The sequence below is a fragment of the Gymnoscopelus microlampas genome (genome assembly GCF_963454915.1).
Source record: "Gymnoscopelus microlampas genome assembly, chromosome: 5".
Classification (NCBI taxonomy): Eukaryota; Metazoa; Chordata; class Actinopteri; order Myctophiformes; family Myctophidae; genus Gymnoscopelus; species Gymnoscopelus microlampas.
Window position 1 is genome coordinate 39760689 of NC_139942.1, and position 20394 is coordinate 39781082.

Here is a 20394-nt window from a genome sequence, read left to right on the forward strand (position 1 = left end):
CCTGAGATCATTAGTTAACCAGAGAGAGCCCTGCATGTGAGAATGAAAAAAATAAGGATAATTTCAAGTTATTTATATACTTTCTCCAGGCTGTATTTCAGGTCTCGCATCATGATACCTCACAGTCATCACAAATCCTATTTAGAACTACAATATTGTGCCGTTTTCTAGGACATGCTCAGCTATTGGTTTCACTCTTTTACTGAGAGGTAAAACTGCATTCCTCGAGACCCAGGTGGCTGCTGTATTGGTTTTCAATGTCCCCACGAGAAAGGATTAAATACATTTCTGTAATCTGGATTATTGTCTGTGTATTGGATGGTGACTCTAATAACAGAGGTAATGCATGACTAGGATAAGGATAAAAATATATATTGATTCTGATTAGCGTTAGCTACCTCACAGGCCACCAATTCGATGACTGCCTTAACTTGAACTGAACTCAACTTGAATGTATTTGTACACTGTTAACCACTGTTGCAGTCATCTGCAAATTAGACATGATAGAACAAGATCAACTGCTGTGTGAGTGATCAAGCATCGAAAAGTAAGTAAGTCGGAGTGGCTTAGTGTCGGTATCAGCCCAGTGAACTTGATTGCCGGTGTTTATCTCTTTTTCAATACACTAGATCACATAATATCCTTCAGAACCAAAGAGCATATATGTATTCTCAAATGTTGTGCTACATTGATTGAATGCAGCAAGGATGACACTCACAGCAACTATGGGCCAAAAAAAATCAATGACACTTTCATCAGTGAAGGTCTGACGACCGATTGACAGCTATCAGTCACAGCTTTTGGCACAGTTACCCATCCACTTCATCTTGACGTCTTTTTACGGCCCAGACTCGAGGCAAGTCACAACAACATGAAGGACAATTGAACACATGAAATGAACATGAAATTGGGTACCGTTAGTGGAGCCTACACTCTTCCTCAAAATGTCCATTAGAATCAGCGGCAATTGAAATAATGAAGGTATAGTACAGATTACTGATCTTAAAAGTTTTGGCAAGATAATAACCCATCCGACCTATAATGAGCACTACACGGCAGTGCCTGGGGAGCAGTTAGGGGTTAAAGTGTCTTGCTCAGGTACACATAGACCAGACCTTCTGTTTCCCAGGTGGCCTCTCTATCCATTCAGCTATGGCCGCCCCATATACAGTATATAATATGAAGATATGGCCATGTGGCCCATCAATTACCTTGATTTGACCACATTATCTACTAAGGGATACAACGAATAATGTATGTATAGATGAATGATCAATCTATTTGTCAATGCAGCAAACATGGCAACCATGTTTTACGTAGATTCCTTCTGTTGGGAGATCGCTCACGACGACAGTTTGTGTTTAGGTATGTGATAAATGATGATGCACTGTATTGAGTCATTGCAGAGTGACTTACACTGACAGCCTCATTACTATAGTATTTGCAGTCACAATGAGGCTCAACTAAAGAGCTTTTTGCAATAATCGAGCATATGTTTCTCCCAGATTGATCCTAATTATCTTCTTGAAGTAGAATATATATTTTCTTTTTTATAAGTTATTTTTTTGGGGGGCTTTTCTGAGCCTTTATTCGAATCGACCCAGGGACTTGCTGTCAGGTATTAGAGCCTATTTGGTACTGTATACGCCTTAACCACTCGGCTATTGGGTCGCCCAAATTAGAAAGTCTTTAGAAAGCCTATCATGTTGGACATATGCAGCCATTTCAACACATTCACAACATTGTTATAACTCTGTTATAAACAGAGATGATATTGGTTACCTTAGTTAGTAGGTTAATGTGAGGAACAGATACTCTCATACTGTGTTCAGATCAAATCAGTCCAACACGAGCTTCCACCAGAGGCGATTGTGTAGTGGAACCAAAGATGGTACTTTGGTGCAACACGGTTCTACAGAATGTGGCTTAGCAGCTTTCATTTTCAGAGCTCCAACCCATTTTTTTAATTGGATAGTACAGTGTAAGAGTGACAGGAAACAGGAGAGAGAGACGGGGAATGACACAAAGGTCGTCGGGCTCGGGAATCAAACCTCCGACTCCCTGTCAGGCTGCAGACCATTAGGCCATCCGCACTCCCGAGCTCCAACCCATTTGAACACAACACCCAGCTGCATGAGACAATGTTCTACTTGAACCAGTTTTAATAGCTAAAATAGTTGCTAAAAATCAGACCAAGCAAGCAAGCATGTGATCATTAAAGCGAGCATACGATTATGTTTCTGATGATGATTTTATTTTATTTTATGAATGTAATATTTTGTATTGTATTCACATGGCTGTAGTGTAAACCTGTTTGTCAGTGCTGTAGCTATTTCCTATCCTGGCATACAGATGAAATGTAGCTTTGTAGCTAATGCTGGAACAGTTATCGAAGAGTCCATCGCATCCACAACGCATTGTGAGCTTTTAGATCAGCTATTTTCGGCGTGCGATACACTGTCATACAATGGACTATGAGTTAACAGAGAAAAATTGCAGCAGTCCGAGTTACCCTTTAGGTGAGATTGAATCTGTATGCGACCAGTAGACACACTCAATAGATCTAATCCCAGACATTGTTGTGTACCGCCTGTATTGTACTGTGATGACGATTGGCAGGCTGGTCTATTGGGTAGCTTTAACATCATAGGTTTGAGTTTGATTCCCTATGACCAGCAACAATCCATTAAAAGCCATGTGTAGTGTCAATGTGCTGTTGAGCATGACATCAGTGTAGTCAAATAAAAAAATGTCTGTACTATAATAGGTACATACACCAGACTCTTATATTTGTATTAGTATTTGTAGGCCTACTAACTGACTATTAGTTTATTTTAGGTTAAGCTGTTCTGAGATAGTAAGTAGCAGCCTTGGGAAGCAACAATTCACAAGCCTTATGCTGTTTCCATAGCGTGAGGCAGCTTGATGTACAACACTTGTACTGTATATGTCGCAGGTACTTACCCCGATTCCAACCCTTGATGCTGAATGCCAAGCAGGGATTGGGTACCATTTTTACGGTCTTTGACATGAAAACATCTGATCTCTGAGCTGAGCTCACAGAAGCTTGTAGATCTGCCCTTTTCACTATTTTTTAAAACTGATTATTGCACTCCTATTTGAATCAGACCCTCTGTCACTGGAAGACGGTGGGTATGATCACGTGAGACTACTCTCAGCATACTGTACACATCTCATCCTCTTCAATATTGATTTCACACACTATAGGTTCAGTTTCCATGGCAATAGTCAGAACCCACTGTTTCTTTCATGATATAAAACACATTCATGAGTGGAATATGAGGACGCGTGCAAACAGCTTGTCCCAAATAAGACCTCAGCCATGATATGAGTAATTTCATGAAACGCTGTGTGACTTTTTAAGTGCACTACACTTGGCAAACGTTAACAGTATTAGACAGAATGAGGTTTGGGTTGGCATCACTCATCATACTGATGCGATGTAGACATTTTTAATGAAATATCCTTCTGCTTGCAAAGTAAGAATTGGTCCTGGGTAGGGCTGTCACAATCATGAGATTTTACTTAATTGATTAATTGTCATATTTTATGCGGACATTAGGCTAAATATCAGAAGTTTAAGGAATGTCTAGGCAAGTAGGCATCCAACATTTTGTTTCCCTCAAGGACAGCTGAGAATGGTGCCTGCATACAAAACCAGTTTGCTGCATGGAGTCATTGAACTATCAATGGATTGGTTAGGCCAGTGTGTGTGTGTGTGTGTGTGTGTGTGTGTGTGTGTGTGTGTGTGTGTGTGTGTGTGTGTGTGTGTGTGTGTGTGTGTGTGTGCGTGCGTGCGTGCGCGTGTGCGTGTGCGTGTGTGTGTGTGTGTGTGTTCGTTTTGGGGGGGGGGGGATGATTATGTAATCATAAATCACACAAATTTGTCATGGCTGTTGACCCTGCCCACAAATCCCCCTTTTGCTCACATGATGCCCCTCTGACTTCTTTCATGACTCAGGGCTTTGTCAATATACACAATAAACACATAGCACACACTATCACACTTTCATAATACTCAGTAATTGCTTTATTTTGGGATGAATAGCTGAGTTTCAGTTGTCTCAAAAAAGTATGGAGGAAAAAAAAGATCCCAAGTGAAATCTTATGAAAGCCATTTTAAGCCTATTACAACGCATATAAAAGGGAGAGAGAGGAAATGAATGAACAAGAGAAATCCATAATGAAGATATATTAATTTCTTACCCTGGACTTTAGATGGTAGATAATGTTCAGACCACTTTAATTAGGCTAGATTGATTCAGCTGGAAGTCACACTTCTCCTTTAATCACAGTACTGCTGAAATCACTGCTCTTGCTCTGTGTTAAAGATAGCTGTGTGCGTGCGTGCGTGCGTACGTGCGTGTGTGTGTGTGTGTGAATGAGTGAGTGGAGGATGATTACAATCAGTGGCTATTTTATTAGGTACAAGTATGAGGCAGGTGTCCCAGTCACCTCTCTCATTAAGAGGGCGACTGCCTGGATGTTTGTTTATTTATTGTCCCCGCCAGGCTGAAGGCATGGCCGAGACTATGTTTTGCACCCTGTCCGTCCGTCCGTCCGTGTGTGTGTGTGTGTGTGCGTGTGTGTGTCCGTCTGTGAACAGCAACTCTCCGGCACCGTTGGCTTGATCGCAGCAACATTGTGCACATAGACTCCCTGGATGCCAGAGCAGAACCTCTGCCCCAAATGTTTCACATGGGCCTATTAGTGCCACCAGGAGGCCGATGTTTGCTAAACACATTGTTTGACAGTACTTATATTTTGTCCAAATATCACGCAAATCGGTACACAGTATCTCTATAGTCATTAAATTAAACTTTCCGATTAAATTAAATCCATCCCGATTGGCTAAGATTGGCTTCCGAAGTTTGCAGGAGTGCTTACATTATTATTATTATCGTTTATTTATTTTTTTATTAAAAAAAATAAATTGGGACACAATCTACACTGTAAAATCCACAGTGATAATTTAAGTCCATTTGGTTGCAATCGTACACTCGGAGTTACAGACTCATAAGGGTCAGTTTGGTTCATAACTATTAATCATTTTGCTGGAGAAAGCCCCTGGAACCCCCTCAAGGACACCTGGGGGTCCCCGGACCCCACCAGTGCTGTATCCGAGATGCTGTAACCACCCTGTCTAGGACCAACAATCATACCATGTTCATAGTCGCATCACCTGCTCATCCTCATCATGTTGGTGGAACTATAACTGAACGCCTTGGCCATTTCTGTATACAATACTTTATATACTGAGTTGCAGCCACATCACTCTCTGTTTGGAGGAGTAGGTTGTTTGCATTATGAATGAGTGTACCTATTAAAGAGGCCACTGAGTATGTTGGTAATTATCCCCAGCAGGCCGTAACGGCCGAAGGCGAGGAATTATGTATTCGCTCTTGTGAGTCTGTCTGTGAACAGCTAATCTTGGTCACCGCAGGACTGATCGGCATGAAACTTTGCATGCAGTACGCCAAGTAAGAACCTCCAGCCCAAATGTTTCAAAATACATTTTGTGCTACTGCTCCTACAGATTGTCTAAAACTCAAACAAAGTGGTACACCTTATTTCTATAGTCACGTGATCAAGATTTATCTGTCTCATATTTCAGATTCCATTCTGATTGGCTACGATTGCCTTTCGACATTTGCAGGGAGGGCCGGTTTTGCACAAAATGTCACAAACGCAGTGTCCGATTGGTGTGAAACTTTGCATGCACACTCCCAGTAGGCCAAGTAAGCTCTGACACCCCAAATGTTTCAAATCGGCCTCATGGTAGCGCTATAACAGGTCGCAACACAGCCCAGGGTAGGCAACCCGAACAGGAGCGCACTTTTCTTGTTGAGAATGTGATTTTCAAAGCATTTTAGTAGAGTTTGATTCTGTATTTGTGTGTGTGTGTGTGTGTGTGTGTGTGTGTGTGTGTGTGTGTGTGTGTTCGTGTTCGTGTGTGCATGTGCAATGAAAATCTGGAGCAGTGGTACCAGTATGTAGGATATTGCTGAGTGGTTCCTGCATTGCGCTTAGCAAATTCACCCGAGGGCACACATGTTTAAGTTTTTAAATCTGTAATTGGGTTAAATTGTGCAGCTAATTGACACACTCTGCTAAAGTGTGTGTGTGTGTGTGTGTGTGTGTGTGTGTGTGTGTGTGTGTGCGTGCGTGCGTGCGTGCGTGCGTGCGTGCGTGCGTGCGTGCGTGCGTGCGTGCGTGCGTGTGTGTGTGTGTGTGTGTGCGTGTGCATGTGCGTGTGCATGTGTGTGTTACGCCGGGGTTATGTAAGTGATAAGATAATAAAATTATAATAATATCACAGGCCAATGGGTTTAGTCAATTCTGGTTTCTGTGATATGCTGCCAGAATCTAATTCCCCTCCATCTCAATCTGATATATGAGAGACTCTTTCCAATTTCCCTCTTTCCTTTTTTTGTGTGTCTGAGAGAGAGAGAGAGAGAGAGAGAGAGAGAGAGAGAGAGAGAGAGAGAGTATGATTGTGTGCCTATGAAGTCTATGCCAGTGATAATGCATCACCATGCAATCGCTTTTTAGGCCTGGCCTGTATTGTATGGCCCCCAAGTAAGGGTCTCCTTGTATGAAGGAGAGGACCTCTAAAAACAACACGAAATGACTGTAATAATGAATAAGCCATTTGTTTATTTCTATTTCTTTTTTTCAGTAAAAACCCTCATACAACTCAGTACAACATTCATACAGTATATTGTATATCTCATATCATGGTCAAGTAGGTTCACAATCACAAACATATCCAGACTATCCAGCATTAATAATGAGGACGGAGGTTTCATATACAGCAATAGGGAATATACTTATCATTTATTTTATACCGTTTGTTTATTTCTCATATTTCAACATGAAAAATTACAGGATTCCAAATTATAGTGAAAATGTGAGTCCTATTATTGCTTGAAAACCTCAGCTTTTCCATATGCAACACATTCATCAACTCTCTTATCCAGATCTCATACGTTGGTACATACAGTAGTCTAACTTCCAGTAAAGGAGAAGTGTGAAAAAGTTAAGTTAAGTGAAGCTAATGTTTGTTTCTTGAAAGGTCACCGGCACTCTGAAAAGTCAGTGGACAAGAGATAATATACTATCATGCCCTTAAAAACAAACAATAGCCCCTTTACAGATTCTGCATGTTACACAGATATTAGTCTAAGACAGACTACTCTTCCACAGTCTTTGAATGCTACAGAGAGCCTGTACTTGCGCCTCCTGAAAGTCCCTGCACAGGAAGCTGTCATCTGTTTGTCATTTCTCTTCAGGAAAATATATTTAGAAATATATATGTCAAATATATTTTCTTAATGTCCATTTCTGCCTAAGCAGTGACCTAGATTGTCAGGAATAACTTTGAAGGACCCAAAAGCAGTACGACCAAAGCAAGGATCAATGTTCAAAGGTTTCAAGGTTTATTAACCAAACTAAAGCAACCCATATAATTGGGTAGACAAAACAGGAACAGAATATACAGATGGCTTTCAGCCTAAGTACAGCACTAACATTCACTAACATCACACGCCGACCTGACAAGGGACTGAATAAACAGGGGAATATATATAGACACAGGATTAACTGGACACAGGTGAACACAAACTACAATCAACACTGTGATTGGCTAGGGCACAACAGGACACAGGTGGAGAACATAACTAATCAAGGGTAAGAGAGACAAGACAGGAAACAATAACAAAGCAGACAGGAAACAAGACTAAAAAATAAGATCATGGCAAACGGCAACAGAGTAAGTAAGAACAAAGCAGAACATACAACATGCAGAATTCAGAACATGCAGTATGCACTTTAGGCCTAACCGGCCTAAAGTGTCCACGACCCTATAAGGGCATTCAAGGTCTAAATAACAACGTCGGTCTAACCGGCCTAAAGTGTCCATGACCATAAAAGGGCATCACGGTCTAAATAATAAAGTCAAAGTCCACGGCCCGAGGAGCGGACCATGACATAGATAGGCTTGGACTAATTTAAGTTACAGTTGGACTTACTTAGGCGAGTGCGAAGGCGAAACGGAAGTGAGGGGGGGGGTCATCCACCGTTAGGCAGAAGTATTTAAAAAATCACACCCTGTGTGAAGGAAGCGGTGCCTTTGGGGCGGGGCGTAACTCATTTCAGTTCGTCCCTATTGGTGGTCTGAGTCCACTTACCAAATTTGTACTTGGTAGCATGCTGCAAACTGGAATAATGGCTGTTTAAAGCCCAGCCAATGGGCAGATAGAGGGGGCGGGGCTTAAGTAATTACAGTTTGTCCCTATTGGTGGTTTTAGTCCATGCACAAAATTTGTACTCCGTAGCATGCTGCGAACGTGAGTTATGGCTGTTTAAAGGCCAGCCAATGGGAAGACAGAGGGGGCGGGGCTTCAGCAATTCATGCTCGTCCCTATTGGTGGTCTAAGTCCACATACCAAATTTGGACTTGGTGGCATGCTGCAAACTGGAGTTATAGCTGTTTTAAATCCCGTGCCCTAAACGCGCGGACGGACATAACATACGCAGGGGGTCCCTGGACCCCGCTTTGATAACTTCAGCAATTCATGCTCGTCCCTATTTGTGGTGTAAGTCCACATACCAAATGTGGACTTGGTGGCATGCTGCAAACTGGAGTTATAGCTGTTTTAAATCCTGTGCCCTAAACGGGCGGACGGACAGAACATACGCGGGGGGTCCCTGGACCCCGCTGTGATAACTTCAGAAATTCATGCTCGTCCCTATTGGTGGTGTAAGTCCACAAACCAAATTAGGACTTGGTGGCAGGCTTCAACCTGGAGTTATAGCTGTTTTAAATCCCGTGCCCTAAACGGGCGGACGGACAGAACATACGCGGGGGGTCCCTGGACCCCGCTGTGATAACTTCAGCAATTCATGCTCGTCCCTATTGGTGGTCTAAGTCCACATACCATATTTGGACTTGGTGGCATGTTGCAAACTGGAGTTATAGCTGTGTAAAATCCCGTGCTCATCATCCCGTGCTGATACGGACGGACGGACGGACATACGGACAAAGTCAAGTGTAGAGCGGTTGGCACCGCTAAAAATGTGTGAGCCAACAGTCAGTCTCGAGAGACTACTGAGATATTGCATGTTGATTGTCAACTTAATTATTTTTTAATACATTAGTTACTTGGATTGGAACTCAACATACACTATGTTTGCAAGCTGTCAATGTAAGGTTATTAAAAGCATCCTGAAACAGATGGTTCCTGCAGTTGGCATATGGAATTGGCCTCCTATGGAATGCCCCCAGTATTCTTGGATGCCGGCCGACCTCCCACAATGCACCTGTCCCACATTATCCATCTGAGTCATCGGGAAAAAAAATCATTGTTGTCTAAATCCCCGGGCTGCTTTGCATTCCAAAAAGTCCTTCCCTCTGAGTCGGATGAACTCTGGGTCATTCACAGGTCTAATGGGGACATGTGGCTGGACAGAGTGCCTGGCAATATATCAGATTCTCCAGTATGATATAATGATTTTAATAAACAATATGAAACATTTTGTATTTGAGGTGCTTATATTCCCTCCAAATATGGAGGGATGGTCGATCTGAGATTATGAATTCCCAAAATGTATTCACAAACCAAGAAAATAGTAATAATATTCATTCACACAATATGTGAAAAGCATTTGGGGATTTGCTTCCTTTGCCCACTGGCAGTGTGCACAAGAAATTTGGCTGATTGGTCCAGTGGTATGCCAAACTGACAGACAGACGCAAACACACACAGACACACACACGCACACGCACACACACACACACACACACACACACACACACACACACACACACACACACACACACACACACACACACACACACACACACACACACACACACACACACACACACACAGATCCTCGTCTAGACAGCTTGTCTCCAGGTCAGGAACCACGCCACAAAAAGTGACGCTATCAAGACAATATTGAATATTGATGTTTGATCGATAAATATTGTGACATAATTTTTATATTTCATATCAACTGGCTAAATAAAATATTCAGTCAGAGAAGAGACCTTGATTTTCCTCAAAAAAAGAGCTACTTGACATTCACACAGCACTTGCAGAGGATGTTAACGACGGGTTGGTTTGACATCATTAAAGGAACCTTTACATTTTAAGAGAATGTAATCACACAAATGGCCGTGAAGGAAGTCAAAAGTGAATAATTCGGTATAATTTGCATGATAAACAGCCACAACATAAATATGCTGTACCTCTCCTCCATCTCAAACATGTACCCATACTCTCCTATCCCTATCCCTCTCATCTCTTCTCCACTCCTCTCCTGTCAGGCCCAGGACAAGAGGAAAGCTCTGGAAGAGACCAAGGCCTATACGACCCAGTCTCTGGCCAGCGTGGCGTACCAGATCAATGCCTTAGCCAACAATGTACTGCAGCTACTCGACATCCAGGCCTCGCAGCTACGACGCATGGAGTCCTCCATCAACCACATCTCCCAGGTACGCATACTGTGCCAAAGATACTTTGAGAGTAATGTACCTGTAAAAGGTACCTCCATACACGTGGGACTGGCCGAAAGCTTTCCGTGAATTATCATCAAATGTATCAGTATTGTTGACAGATATCTAAAAAATAATAGAATTGTCGTATCATTCAACAGTATAAGGGACATTTATTCATCAATCGTCTGCTCTTTACGTCTCTGTTTGTTTGGAATTCACTAAGTGTCAGTTTATGTAATTTAGATAACTGTGTTATTAACATATCATCATATCAAGCTATTGGAAGGCATAGGTCCTCATAAGAAAAGTTTTAAAAGGTTTATTTGAGTTGATACAAGCACTTTGGTTTGTTTATGGCAGATTCAAATAATAAGTAAGTGCACACAAGCACACACATGCATAACTGCCTTAAATCACACAGATGCACACACTATGCATACCGTAACTTGTGTCTCAATGCCGAACCACATATTTGCAAGTTTTGATGACATAGGGACACATAGCAGGGACATGGTTTTGCCAACACCCCCACCCCCCCTTCCCCTACACACACGCACGTACGCACGCACGCACGCACGCACGCACACACACACACACACACACACACACACACACACACACACACACACACACACACACACACACACACACACACACACACACACACACACACCCGTCACCACCCTCACAACCCCATGCTGCCACTTGCTTCATCAGCATTCTCTAACACTCTCTCTCTCGCTTCTCTCTGTGCTGCGCCTGGCCACGCAGTGAGTCTGTCGGCGGCTGACCCCGTCCTCTATCGTACGTGCTTCATTAAGCCCTGTCAGGAATTAACTGAAACCCTGACACCAGCACTCTGCCTCTGTACTAGCATTCACCGCTAGCACGCTGCTCCGGTCAGCCTGAGCGGAGATGGAGTGATGTGGCTGCAGTAAAACGGCCGGCTGTAAAAGAGAGAGAGAGACTGAGAGAGAGAGAGAGAGACTGCTAGCTATTGATCCTCAGGGATAGTGAGGTCAATATATTTCCTTACTTAGATCTAACCCCTGGTGATGGTGCTAAATGACCCGGTTATTATCACACATTGAGTCAAATGTGTTTCTGTGCTTCAATATTTCCTTCCACTAATGACATGTTAGACTAGGCAAACGTGTATTTTATCAGTGTTTTAAGAGGGAAACATTAACCACATTACCCAAGTATGCCTATTCTGGGCATGTTAAATGGGTGCGCATTCGGCAAAAATAGCTTATCTACAAGCTCTCAATGCGACACATTGTGAGCTTGTAGGTGAAGATATAGTGTAAAGGGGCAAAAGGAGAGGGCCTAGTATAGACCCCTGTGGGACTGCGATCAATGAAGTGTCTATAGGGTTTAAGTGATTAAAAGGAGCCAGTTCCATTCTTCTTCTTTCGGCTATTTCCCGTTAGAGGTTGCCACCGTGGATTATCCATTTCCATCTCTTCCTGTTCTCTGCCTCTTCCTTACTCCAGCCACCTGCATGTCCTCTCTTCCCGGCTCCATAATCCTCCTCTTTGCCCTTCCTCTTCCTCTAGATTCTAGAAGCTCCATCTTCCACATTCTTCTCCCATTAATACCCATCATTCATCACTCCTCCGCAGTCTGCACATGTCCAAACCAACTGTCAACCTCGCCTCTCTTACTTTGCTTGCAAACCGCCCCACCTGTGCTATCTCTCTAATACACTCAGTCCTCCTAATCCTGTCCGTCCTCCTCGTCACTCCCAGTGAAAATCTTAACACTCAACAGTACACCTCTCAACCTCCAACTCCGCCTACTGCCTTTTCGTCAGTGCCACTGTCTCCAAACTGTACAAGCTCCTGAACAATACACGGGACAAAAAAACATGAAACATGAAACTAATGTTTCAACTAAACATTGCTTTAGAATGAAAACATCTTAGTGTAGATGTAGCCTTACAAAGAATGGATTTGATTATTTTATTATTCTTTGACTGAGCCATAGACCAATGAGTTGCTTTTTAAGAAATTGTATATTTAATAGGTGGTAGCCAGTCAAAGTGGTTGAGATCCGTGGAGATATGCTGCTTAGCGTAATATTGTGAAAGGTCATTACATCACTAATCCATGAGTCACCCTTCTTTCTGTCTGTCAGGGCTTATGCAAAATTGTGCATATTTGCCAGAATTTGAGAAGGCTCAAATGGGCACTGTATGGTACCCAAATGGCACTGCTAGTCAGGATATTGCCCCAAATCCAAGTTTCCTCCTGGTGATAAGAGGCCCTGCTCTGAACCACCAGAGCAGGGCTCAAGTGTCCCAAGTGAAAGTGTCTCTGTATTCTACTCCAGCGTCTTGACAGTGTCATGGCAAATAAAAGGGAAGTGCTCAGTGGTGGAAAATGTACTCAAATGTTTTACTTAAGTAAAAGTATCAATACTGCAATTGAGAAGTACTCTGTTACAAGTAAAAGTCCGGAATTCAAAATTTACTTGACTAAAAGTACAAAAGTATTGGTATCAAAATGTACTTAAAGGAGGAGTTCACCCAAAAAATTACTTATTTTCTATCAATTACACACCCCATGAAGCCTTGATTTCATGGATTTATTTTTGTTTGTGGCATTCCTAAGACAATAATTTGATGACTGTGTGTATTTTCGGTAGGAGACACAAATAATCTACTTTGTGTCTCCTACCGGATACATTAGCCGGTAGGAGACGGGAATCAAATTATTAGTTTAGGAATGCGACAAAAACAAAAAATAATCCATGGATTCAAGGCTTCATAGGGTGTGCAATTGATAGAAATAGAAAATTGGAAATACTCCAGTGAAGTCAAAATACCTCAAAATTGTACTTAAGTACAGTACTTGAGTAAATGTACTTTCCACCACGGGAAGTGCTTCATTTTGATTGTACTGTGACACAAAACATTACAACACTAATCCATGAGTCACCACCCCTCCCTTCATCTCTAAGCACCACTGTGCTTGCACTATGATTCATCCATTCATTATTATTGTTTTCATTTTTTTTTCATTTGTATGGTTGGTGACCCATTGAGCTCTGAGTCCTCTCAGGTCAAGATAAACCTGTCCTAGCACACTTATGGACTGTAGACTGTGTTATATATACAGATATTATACTTGTGAGGATTTAGTCATAACCCCTGTCCTGTCAGATTATGTTTAGGTGACGTTTTGGATTAGCCATCCTACTACAGTATAAAAGGACTTAATAAGATTGTCTAACACTTGTTACTGGTTATATTGTAGACTTACTGCTACCCCTCCAATAAAGTGTCATGCTGGGGTGGCGCCTTTAATTCACGAGTCAAGAACCACACCTTTGAGAAAGGTTATTAAGGATGTTTATTGAATGAATAGGAATGGAGTGTGAGTGTGAGGGGAAGGGGTGTAGGCTCCGGCAGGGTTTTTGCTGACCCAGGAGTCTTTGTCGTTTGCATCGCCCTGCACGGCTGCGTGGACGGTGACCCCCCCAGCAGGAACCTGAGAAGTGGGAGAGAGAGAGAGAGAGAGAGAGAGAGAGAGAGCAGGGAAAAGAGAAACTATGGAGGTGAATGGGGTGGAGGAGAGATGCTAAAAGCATAGAGGCTTCTGGGTGGTTTTGGGCAGGGTATATGTGTGATGATGTGATGTGTGCAGGGCGGAGCAAAGGTATGGTTCTCCGCCTCCTGAACATCTGTTGTCCCAACTCCATTTGAGAAAACGTTAACATATTTCTGTTGTATTTTTGTTGTAACAACATAGTCCTAGTAAGCTGCCTTTTCATTATAATAATTCTTATTACTCAAAATAGGCTCACTACTTGACGCTGATGCTTCCACTTAAATTGCTACGGTTGGCTTGGCTAGGACGAACAGTAATGCATGGTGAATGTAAATGTGCAGTCTGACACTAGAATTTAGAAATGTCAGCAAAAAGATTATTGTGCTGTGCACACAGTCAGATATATTACTGACATAGTCTGACATACCGAATAGTGACATATTTTGTCCCGGAGAAGAAGTCATGGTTAACCACTGTATCCAACTGTGAATCTCAGGTAACAGTTTGGTCCACATTAAACTCATGAATGCAATGAAATATTAATTTTTGTGGGAATTTTCCCAGCCAAGGCGGCCGACAATACTTGCTATAAGGCCTTGGCTGTTAAAGCCCTGGGGGAAACCCTGCGGCCTGGCCAGCCCCCTGTTTTAGATGCTGCGCTGTCTGCCGCAGCAGCGGTGCTCCATGCACCCCAAGAGAAATTGCTGTGAAATTGTATCACTACAGTTCCAGCCTTGCTCGGTGCAGATTCACTGAGCCAAAACCACAGCTCCAGCAGTTAACAAACATGCTGTCCTTCCCGCTCGACCATCTGTTCCTACACGCATACAGTAGAAGGCGTGAGTTTCAACCAGATGTTTGTTAATGTAAAGACATTACAAAAATTGGATGATGGAGAGACAGAGAGAGAGAGAGGGAAAAAAGAGAGCAGCGTGTAAACGTTAGACAACGGTTGCCATGTGGACGTTTTATGAAGACGGACTCACATAATACAGAACCTTGAGTCTGCCGCTCTCTCTCTCTCTCTCTCTCTCTCTCTCTCTCTCGCTCTCTCTCTGTTCGTATATATAAATGATTGATAGTTAGGAACCAAATGGACCCTTACGGTTCTGTAACTTTGAGAGTGTAAAAATGGTACACATGGCTGAAAAGGATACATTCCTTTTTTTACGCTCTAAGAGTTAAATTAACTTAACTTAAATTAACTTTACTGTGTATATTGGGGTCCCAGAGATACAAATTGGGGGTCCGTGACCTAATGACCTAATGAGTCCTTGAAATTAAAAAAGGTTGAGAACCACTGTAATGTGGTTCACATTGGCTGCCTGTGATGATCCCCACCCTGGAAGGAAGTCTGCATTACGTATGTCTGATGATAGAGATACGTTTTCACTCGTGAGAGTCTATCACGTCACTCTCTGCCACTCTCCATAATCCGCCTCTCCTCTCTTTTCTTCTTTTATCCTACCATCTCTCATCTGTGGCTGCATCTCCCTCCTCCTCTCTCTCCTCTCTCAAGTTTTACTCGCCTATCTCTGACAGGAAATAGGCGGGTCTGTCTTTGTCAGTTCCCAGCTACAGCTAGGCGTGACCGTTTGGGTTTCCTCTCCTAAAAGTAAGGTCGGCGCTCGTTGTATATAGCTGCTGTATACACTGCACACAATGTTTATATATATATCAAGTATACAAATATAGATATCATATGTTACATGTGCGTGAGAAGCGTCAGATGTGAGCGTTTTGCACAGCGGCCCACAGTGACACAGTGAGAGGCAGTGTCTCAGCCCCCAGAGCGAGAGCAACTCTGGAGCTCTGGTGGTGCTTGGGGCTGACAGAGCGAGCTGGCCTGCTTTGATGATTGACTGAAGTGTGACCTTATTGCTGAGGATTTCACACACACACACACACACACGCACGCGCACGCACACGGACACACACACACACACACACACACACACACACACACACACACACACACACACACACACACACACACACACACACACACACACACACACACACACACACACACACACACACACACACACACACACACACACACACACAGAGAGAGAGAGAGACACTTCCAGACGCCCACTTCTTATTCCATTCGCCGTATGTCCTTGTTGCCCTGAACAATCTCGTCCAAGAATTAAGGGCAACGTCAGAACAATAGAATGGTTTCTGCTCAAGCGTGAACGTGCACCTCTTGTCCATCCCTATGGACACAAGTGTGACCTCATTGTCCAGAGCCTCGTTCGCCTGTCCTCTCTCATTCCTTCACCTCCTTTCATCCATCCAACCATATCCATCCATCCATCCACCCATCCATCCATCCCTCTAAGTCCCATCTATCATTCATAAGTCTCTCCTGGGTGAAGGTCTGTCCGGCGGGTGGAGCCCGCTGTGAGCTGCTGTCATATCGGCCACCATGAGCGCAGTGATGAGATGAGATGGCGTTTAATTGAGTGTGGGTGGCAAGGAGTGCTTCATCAAATGCTCCCCAGGGTAAACGCCCGGAGGACAGATAGGGTAGGGTGTTCAACCAATGTGGCCTAGAATGTAGAATGTAGGCCAAAGCCATGGTAGGAGTAGTAGAACTACTAGACAGACAGACAGACTACACAATAAATGACAGTTGATTTAACTAATTTGTACTCAATCTCTCAGTGCGCGTGTGTGTGCATGTGCATTTATCTGTATGTGTGTGTGCATGGATACATACAATTACAAATATAATGCGTTAGTGTGTGGGAAGTATTTAAATGCAAATATAAACAATGGTCCGCACATGCTTCGAGGATGCGGTCTGGGATGCCGTTACAGCCCTTAAAGGAATAGTTCACCCCCAAAATGTTTTTTTCCTATCGATTAGTCTTTTGATTTTGAATAACAGACTTTCACTTCATTGTGTTATTGATACTTTTACTTAAGTAAAACATGTGAGTACTTTTACCACCACTGGTTTGGGGTTTGCTGTTAGTCTCAAACCAGGCGAAGAAGGTGCTCCGCTCTCCAGTGAGGGAGGTAGAGAGGGTCTCTGTGTATTTCCTCTGGTTCTCCCTCTGAAGTCTGGCATTGACTGTAGCCCTCGCCACATGCTCCTCATGTCGCCACTGTTGAACTGGTATTGTACTCCTTCCACTTTTAACCCATCCGTTTTAGGAGCAATGGGCACTACAGGGGCAGTTAGTGGTTAAGTTTAACTTGCTCAGGGACACATAGACCAGAGCCTTGGTGCAAACCGGGCTATGGCCGCCTGAGTGCAACAAGACGGAAGGCGCCAATCATTTAAGCATGTTACCTTGCCATTTTTTCCATAATGGTGGATGATAAAGAAAGCAGGAGGGTACTACACACAAGGAAAAAGAGATAGTTGAATATGCCCATGAACAACACCAGCCAGCTGCACGATCTCTGATCGCATAACCTGGGATGTCGTTATGTATCCCTTTATAGTCGGATGTAATGTGTGTATGTGTCCCTGCCACATACTACGTGGGTCATTACAACTTAACTGTGTCTCAATCGTCTTGCTGTAATCCTGTTTGGCTGCCGTGGTCGATTATAACAGGCTTTTTCCCCCCTCCTCTGCTTTGTCTCCGGAGGCGAAGGCAAAACCCTTGTGTTGAAAGCAGCTTGATCACAACTGTTACCAATAGCTTCTGGTTTGGATACACCCAGAATGTTTTTATGCGGACTACTTCCTCTCCATTCCAAACAAAACAGTCCAGTAAATGAATACAGTATCAGATTGGTCAGACAAGTAGTAGATCTTCCTTATTGTGGGTACTAGTTGATTATTCTGGCAGGATCAGGATGAGAGAGTGATTTCAATTAAAACGTTAAGGCAAATTATGCTTCTTTTGTTTATGATTACCTTAAAAAAAAAAAAAAAAAAAAACGTTTTTTTACTCCATCTGTTATGCTTATGCATTTAAATTTGATTGCACACAGTGGTAAAAAACAGCTTATTTTCATTGTGTTGATTACTAGATGAATTAATTGTATGGTGCTTTTACATTATATACCTACCCTATTATTACCATAAGTATCTATCACGTTGGTAGGAAACTGCTTAAACCATTCAACATTGACCCCCCCCTCTCCCTCTCTCTCTCTCTCTCTCTCTCTCTCTCTCTCTCTCTCTCTCTCTCTCTCTCTCTCTCTCTCTCTCTCTCTCTCTCTCTCTCCATTCCCTCCTCTGTAGACGGTGGACATTCATAAAGAGAAGGTGGCACGGCGAGAGATTGGCATTCTGACCACCAACAAGAACACCTCGCGCACACACAAGATTATCGCCCCTGGAAACATGGAGCGGCCGGTGCGCTACATCAGGAAGCCCATCGACTACACACTGCTGGACGATGTGGGACATGGTGTCAAAGTAAGAGCCCTCCCACCAGTGAGGAAACATTGGTGGTTCATGATGTCAAAATAAAAGCTGTAGTTTCAAATGAATGGCTGTTCTGGCAGGACAGAAAAGTAGTAGTATAAGGATTCCTGGTAGGACAGAAAAGCAGTAGTACTAGGGTTTCTGCGAGCATAAAACCAGTTGAGCAAGGAGTCCTGGTGATACAGAAAACCAGTAGTTAGGGTCCCTGGTAGCACAGAAGACTAGTAGTACTAGAGTTCCCGGAGGACCAGGGTTGAGGACAGCTGCTCTGAAGGCCGATATATATTGATTCTCTGGACATTCATGTTAGTATGTTGGCTATTTAGTATTTAGACACCAGCATCTGCAATCCTCAGCACCATTTTATAGCCGCACCTCTAATTGAGCTCATTATTTTGATATATATCACTTGTGCCTGGCCTAAATCAATTGTACAGGAAAGGATAACACACATTTAGAGTGTAGTTCACACCTGTCTCTCTTGCGTGAAAAAAACAGGCTGTCTGCCGGTGTAATTACCGCTCAGACTTGGAGACGGTCGATAGGCTAGCCTTTTAGCTGATTAAATATCGACAGTAGCGAAGGTTTAACATAGACTGAATGTAGCTAACACTCTAGTCTAGAAATTGCAAATCGGGGACCACAGGTTGGTTTCTGTGTGCGTGCGTGTGTGCGCGCGCGCGCGCGTGTGTGTGTGTGTGTGTGTGTGTGTGTGGGGGTGTGTGTGTGTGTGTGTGTGTGTGTCTGAGTGTGTGTGTGTGTGTGTGTGTTCAGTGTGAGATGTTGGCCACGAGTTGTTACCCCTCTGCCTCCCAAAATGTGGGAAATATTTCTTCATCTTGTTTCCGCTGCACTCTTCCATCTTTTATGCTCTCTCGACGGGATCCGTTTCTTCCCTTGTTTGTGTGCTTGCACTCAATTCCCAAAGGCACGTTGACAGCTTCTGTCAATGCCATTCATCTGGTTTCCGTGGTACGACATTTTTTATTCAATCTCTTTCATTCTTCACCCCATGTCCTGCCCGTCTCTGCTGGGATAGTGAAGCCGGAAATATGCAGAACTTCATTGCCCGCCGGTGTGGCACACCACAAATAGATCTACATTGCGCACAACGCATCGCGCTACGATAGGTTGTGAGCTTGTAGATCTGCTATTTTCGGTGTGCGACACCACACGCAGCAAAGTATATCAAGCCCCTAAGTGTCTTGTTGATTTTCAAACATCCAGCGATTTGAATGCAAAATGCTCGCTTTCCCCCTCTTGGTAAGAGCCGGCACACACAGAGATTTGGCTCGGACCGCTATGCAAATGAACCGACGCCAGGAAATGCAGCAGGCAATCAAAAGGGTCTCTCGGATAAATGATGAAGAGCTCACAAAAACGGAGCGCTTTCATTTTCTTTTTCATGTTGTCCTCTTGCAGGTAGGCTATACTACTGCAGTGATTTCTGTCAGCAAACTTTTGATGAAAAATACACATCCTATATGGAGCAGCTCCAATCTTATTTGCTGTCATAGGGCATGGGAGAAAAGGATCCTGGCAAAACAACAACTTTAACCACATGAACCCTAGCGTCCCTATTCTGGGGTTGAACATTCGGCGAAAATTAGCTGGTCTTCAAGCCCACAACACATCACAAGGCGACGTGTTGTTTGAGTTTGTAGACTGGCTATTTTCGGCAGCGATTTGTTGGGTTTAAGTGGTTAGAATAATTTTAAGTTATAGCCAGTAGGTCCAATAATCCAAATATTATCATTCATCAGTCATCAAATAAGTAATGAAATGTATGTATTTAACCAATTTAACACTTTAATAAATATGTCTAAAAAAATCTCAAAAGTATGTAACCAACAATATGATTATCAGAGCTAAAATGTCATTAATGTCGTATTTAAATTAGTATATTGAGGAGAAAATAG

General features: G+C 43.1%; 1 protein-coding gene across 3 annotated transcripts in view; it reads left to right on the plus strand.

Moving 5' to 3' along the window:
* LOC311045307 (abl interactor 1-like) overlaps nucleotides 1-20394 on the plus strand; it is a 44962-nt gene that overhangs the window by 2063 nt on the left and 22505 nt on the right. For all 3 annotated transcript variants that reach the window (XM_084057137.1, XM_084057138.1, XM_084057139.1), the window contains exons 2-3: nucleotides 10355-10522; nucleotides 18290-18466. In XM_084057137.1, the coding sequence (XP_083913263.1) occupies nucleotides 10355-10522; nucleotides 18290-18466 (345 nt within the window). The remainder of the gene's footprint in view (nucleotides 1-10354; nucleotides 10523-18289; nucleotides 18467-20394) is intronic.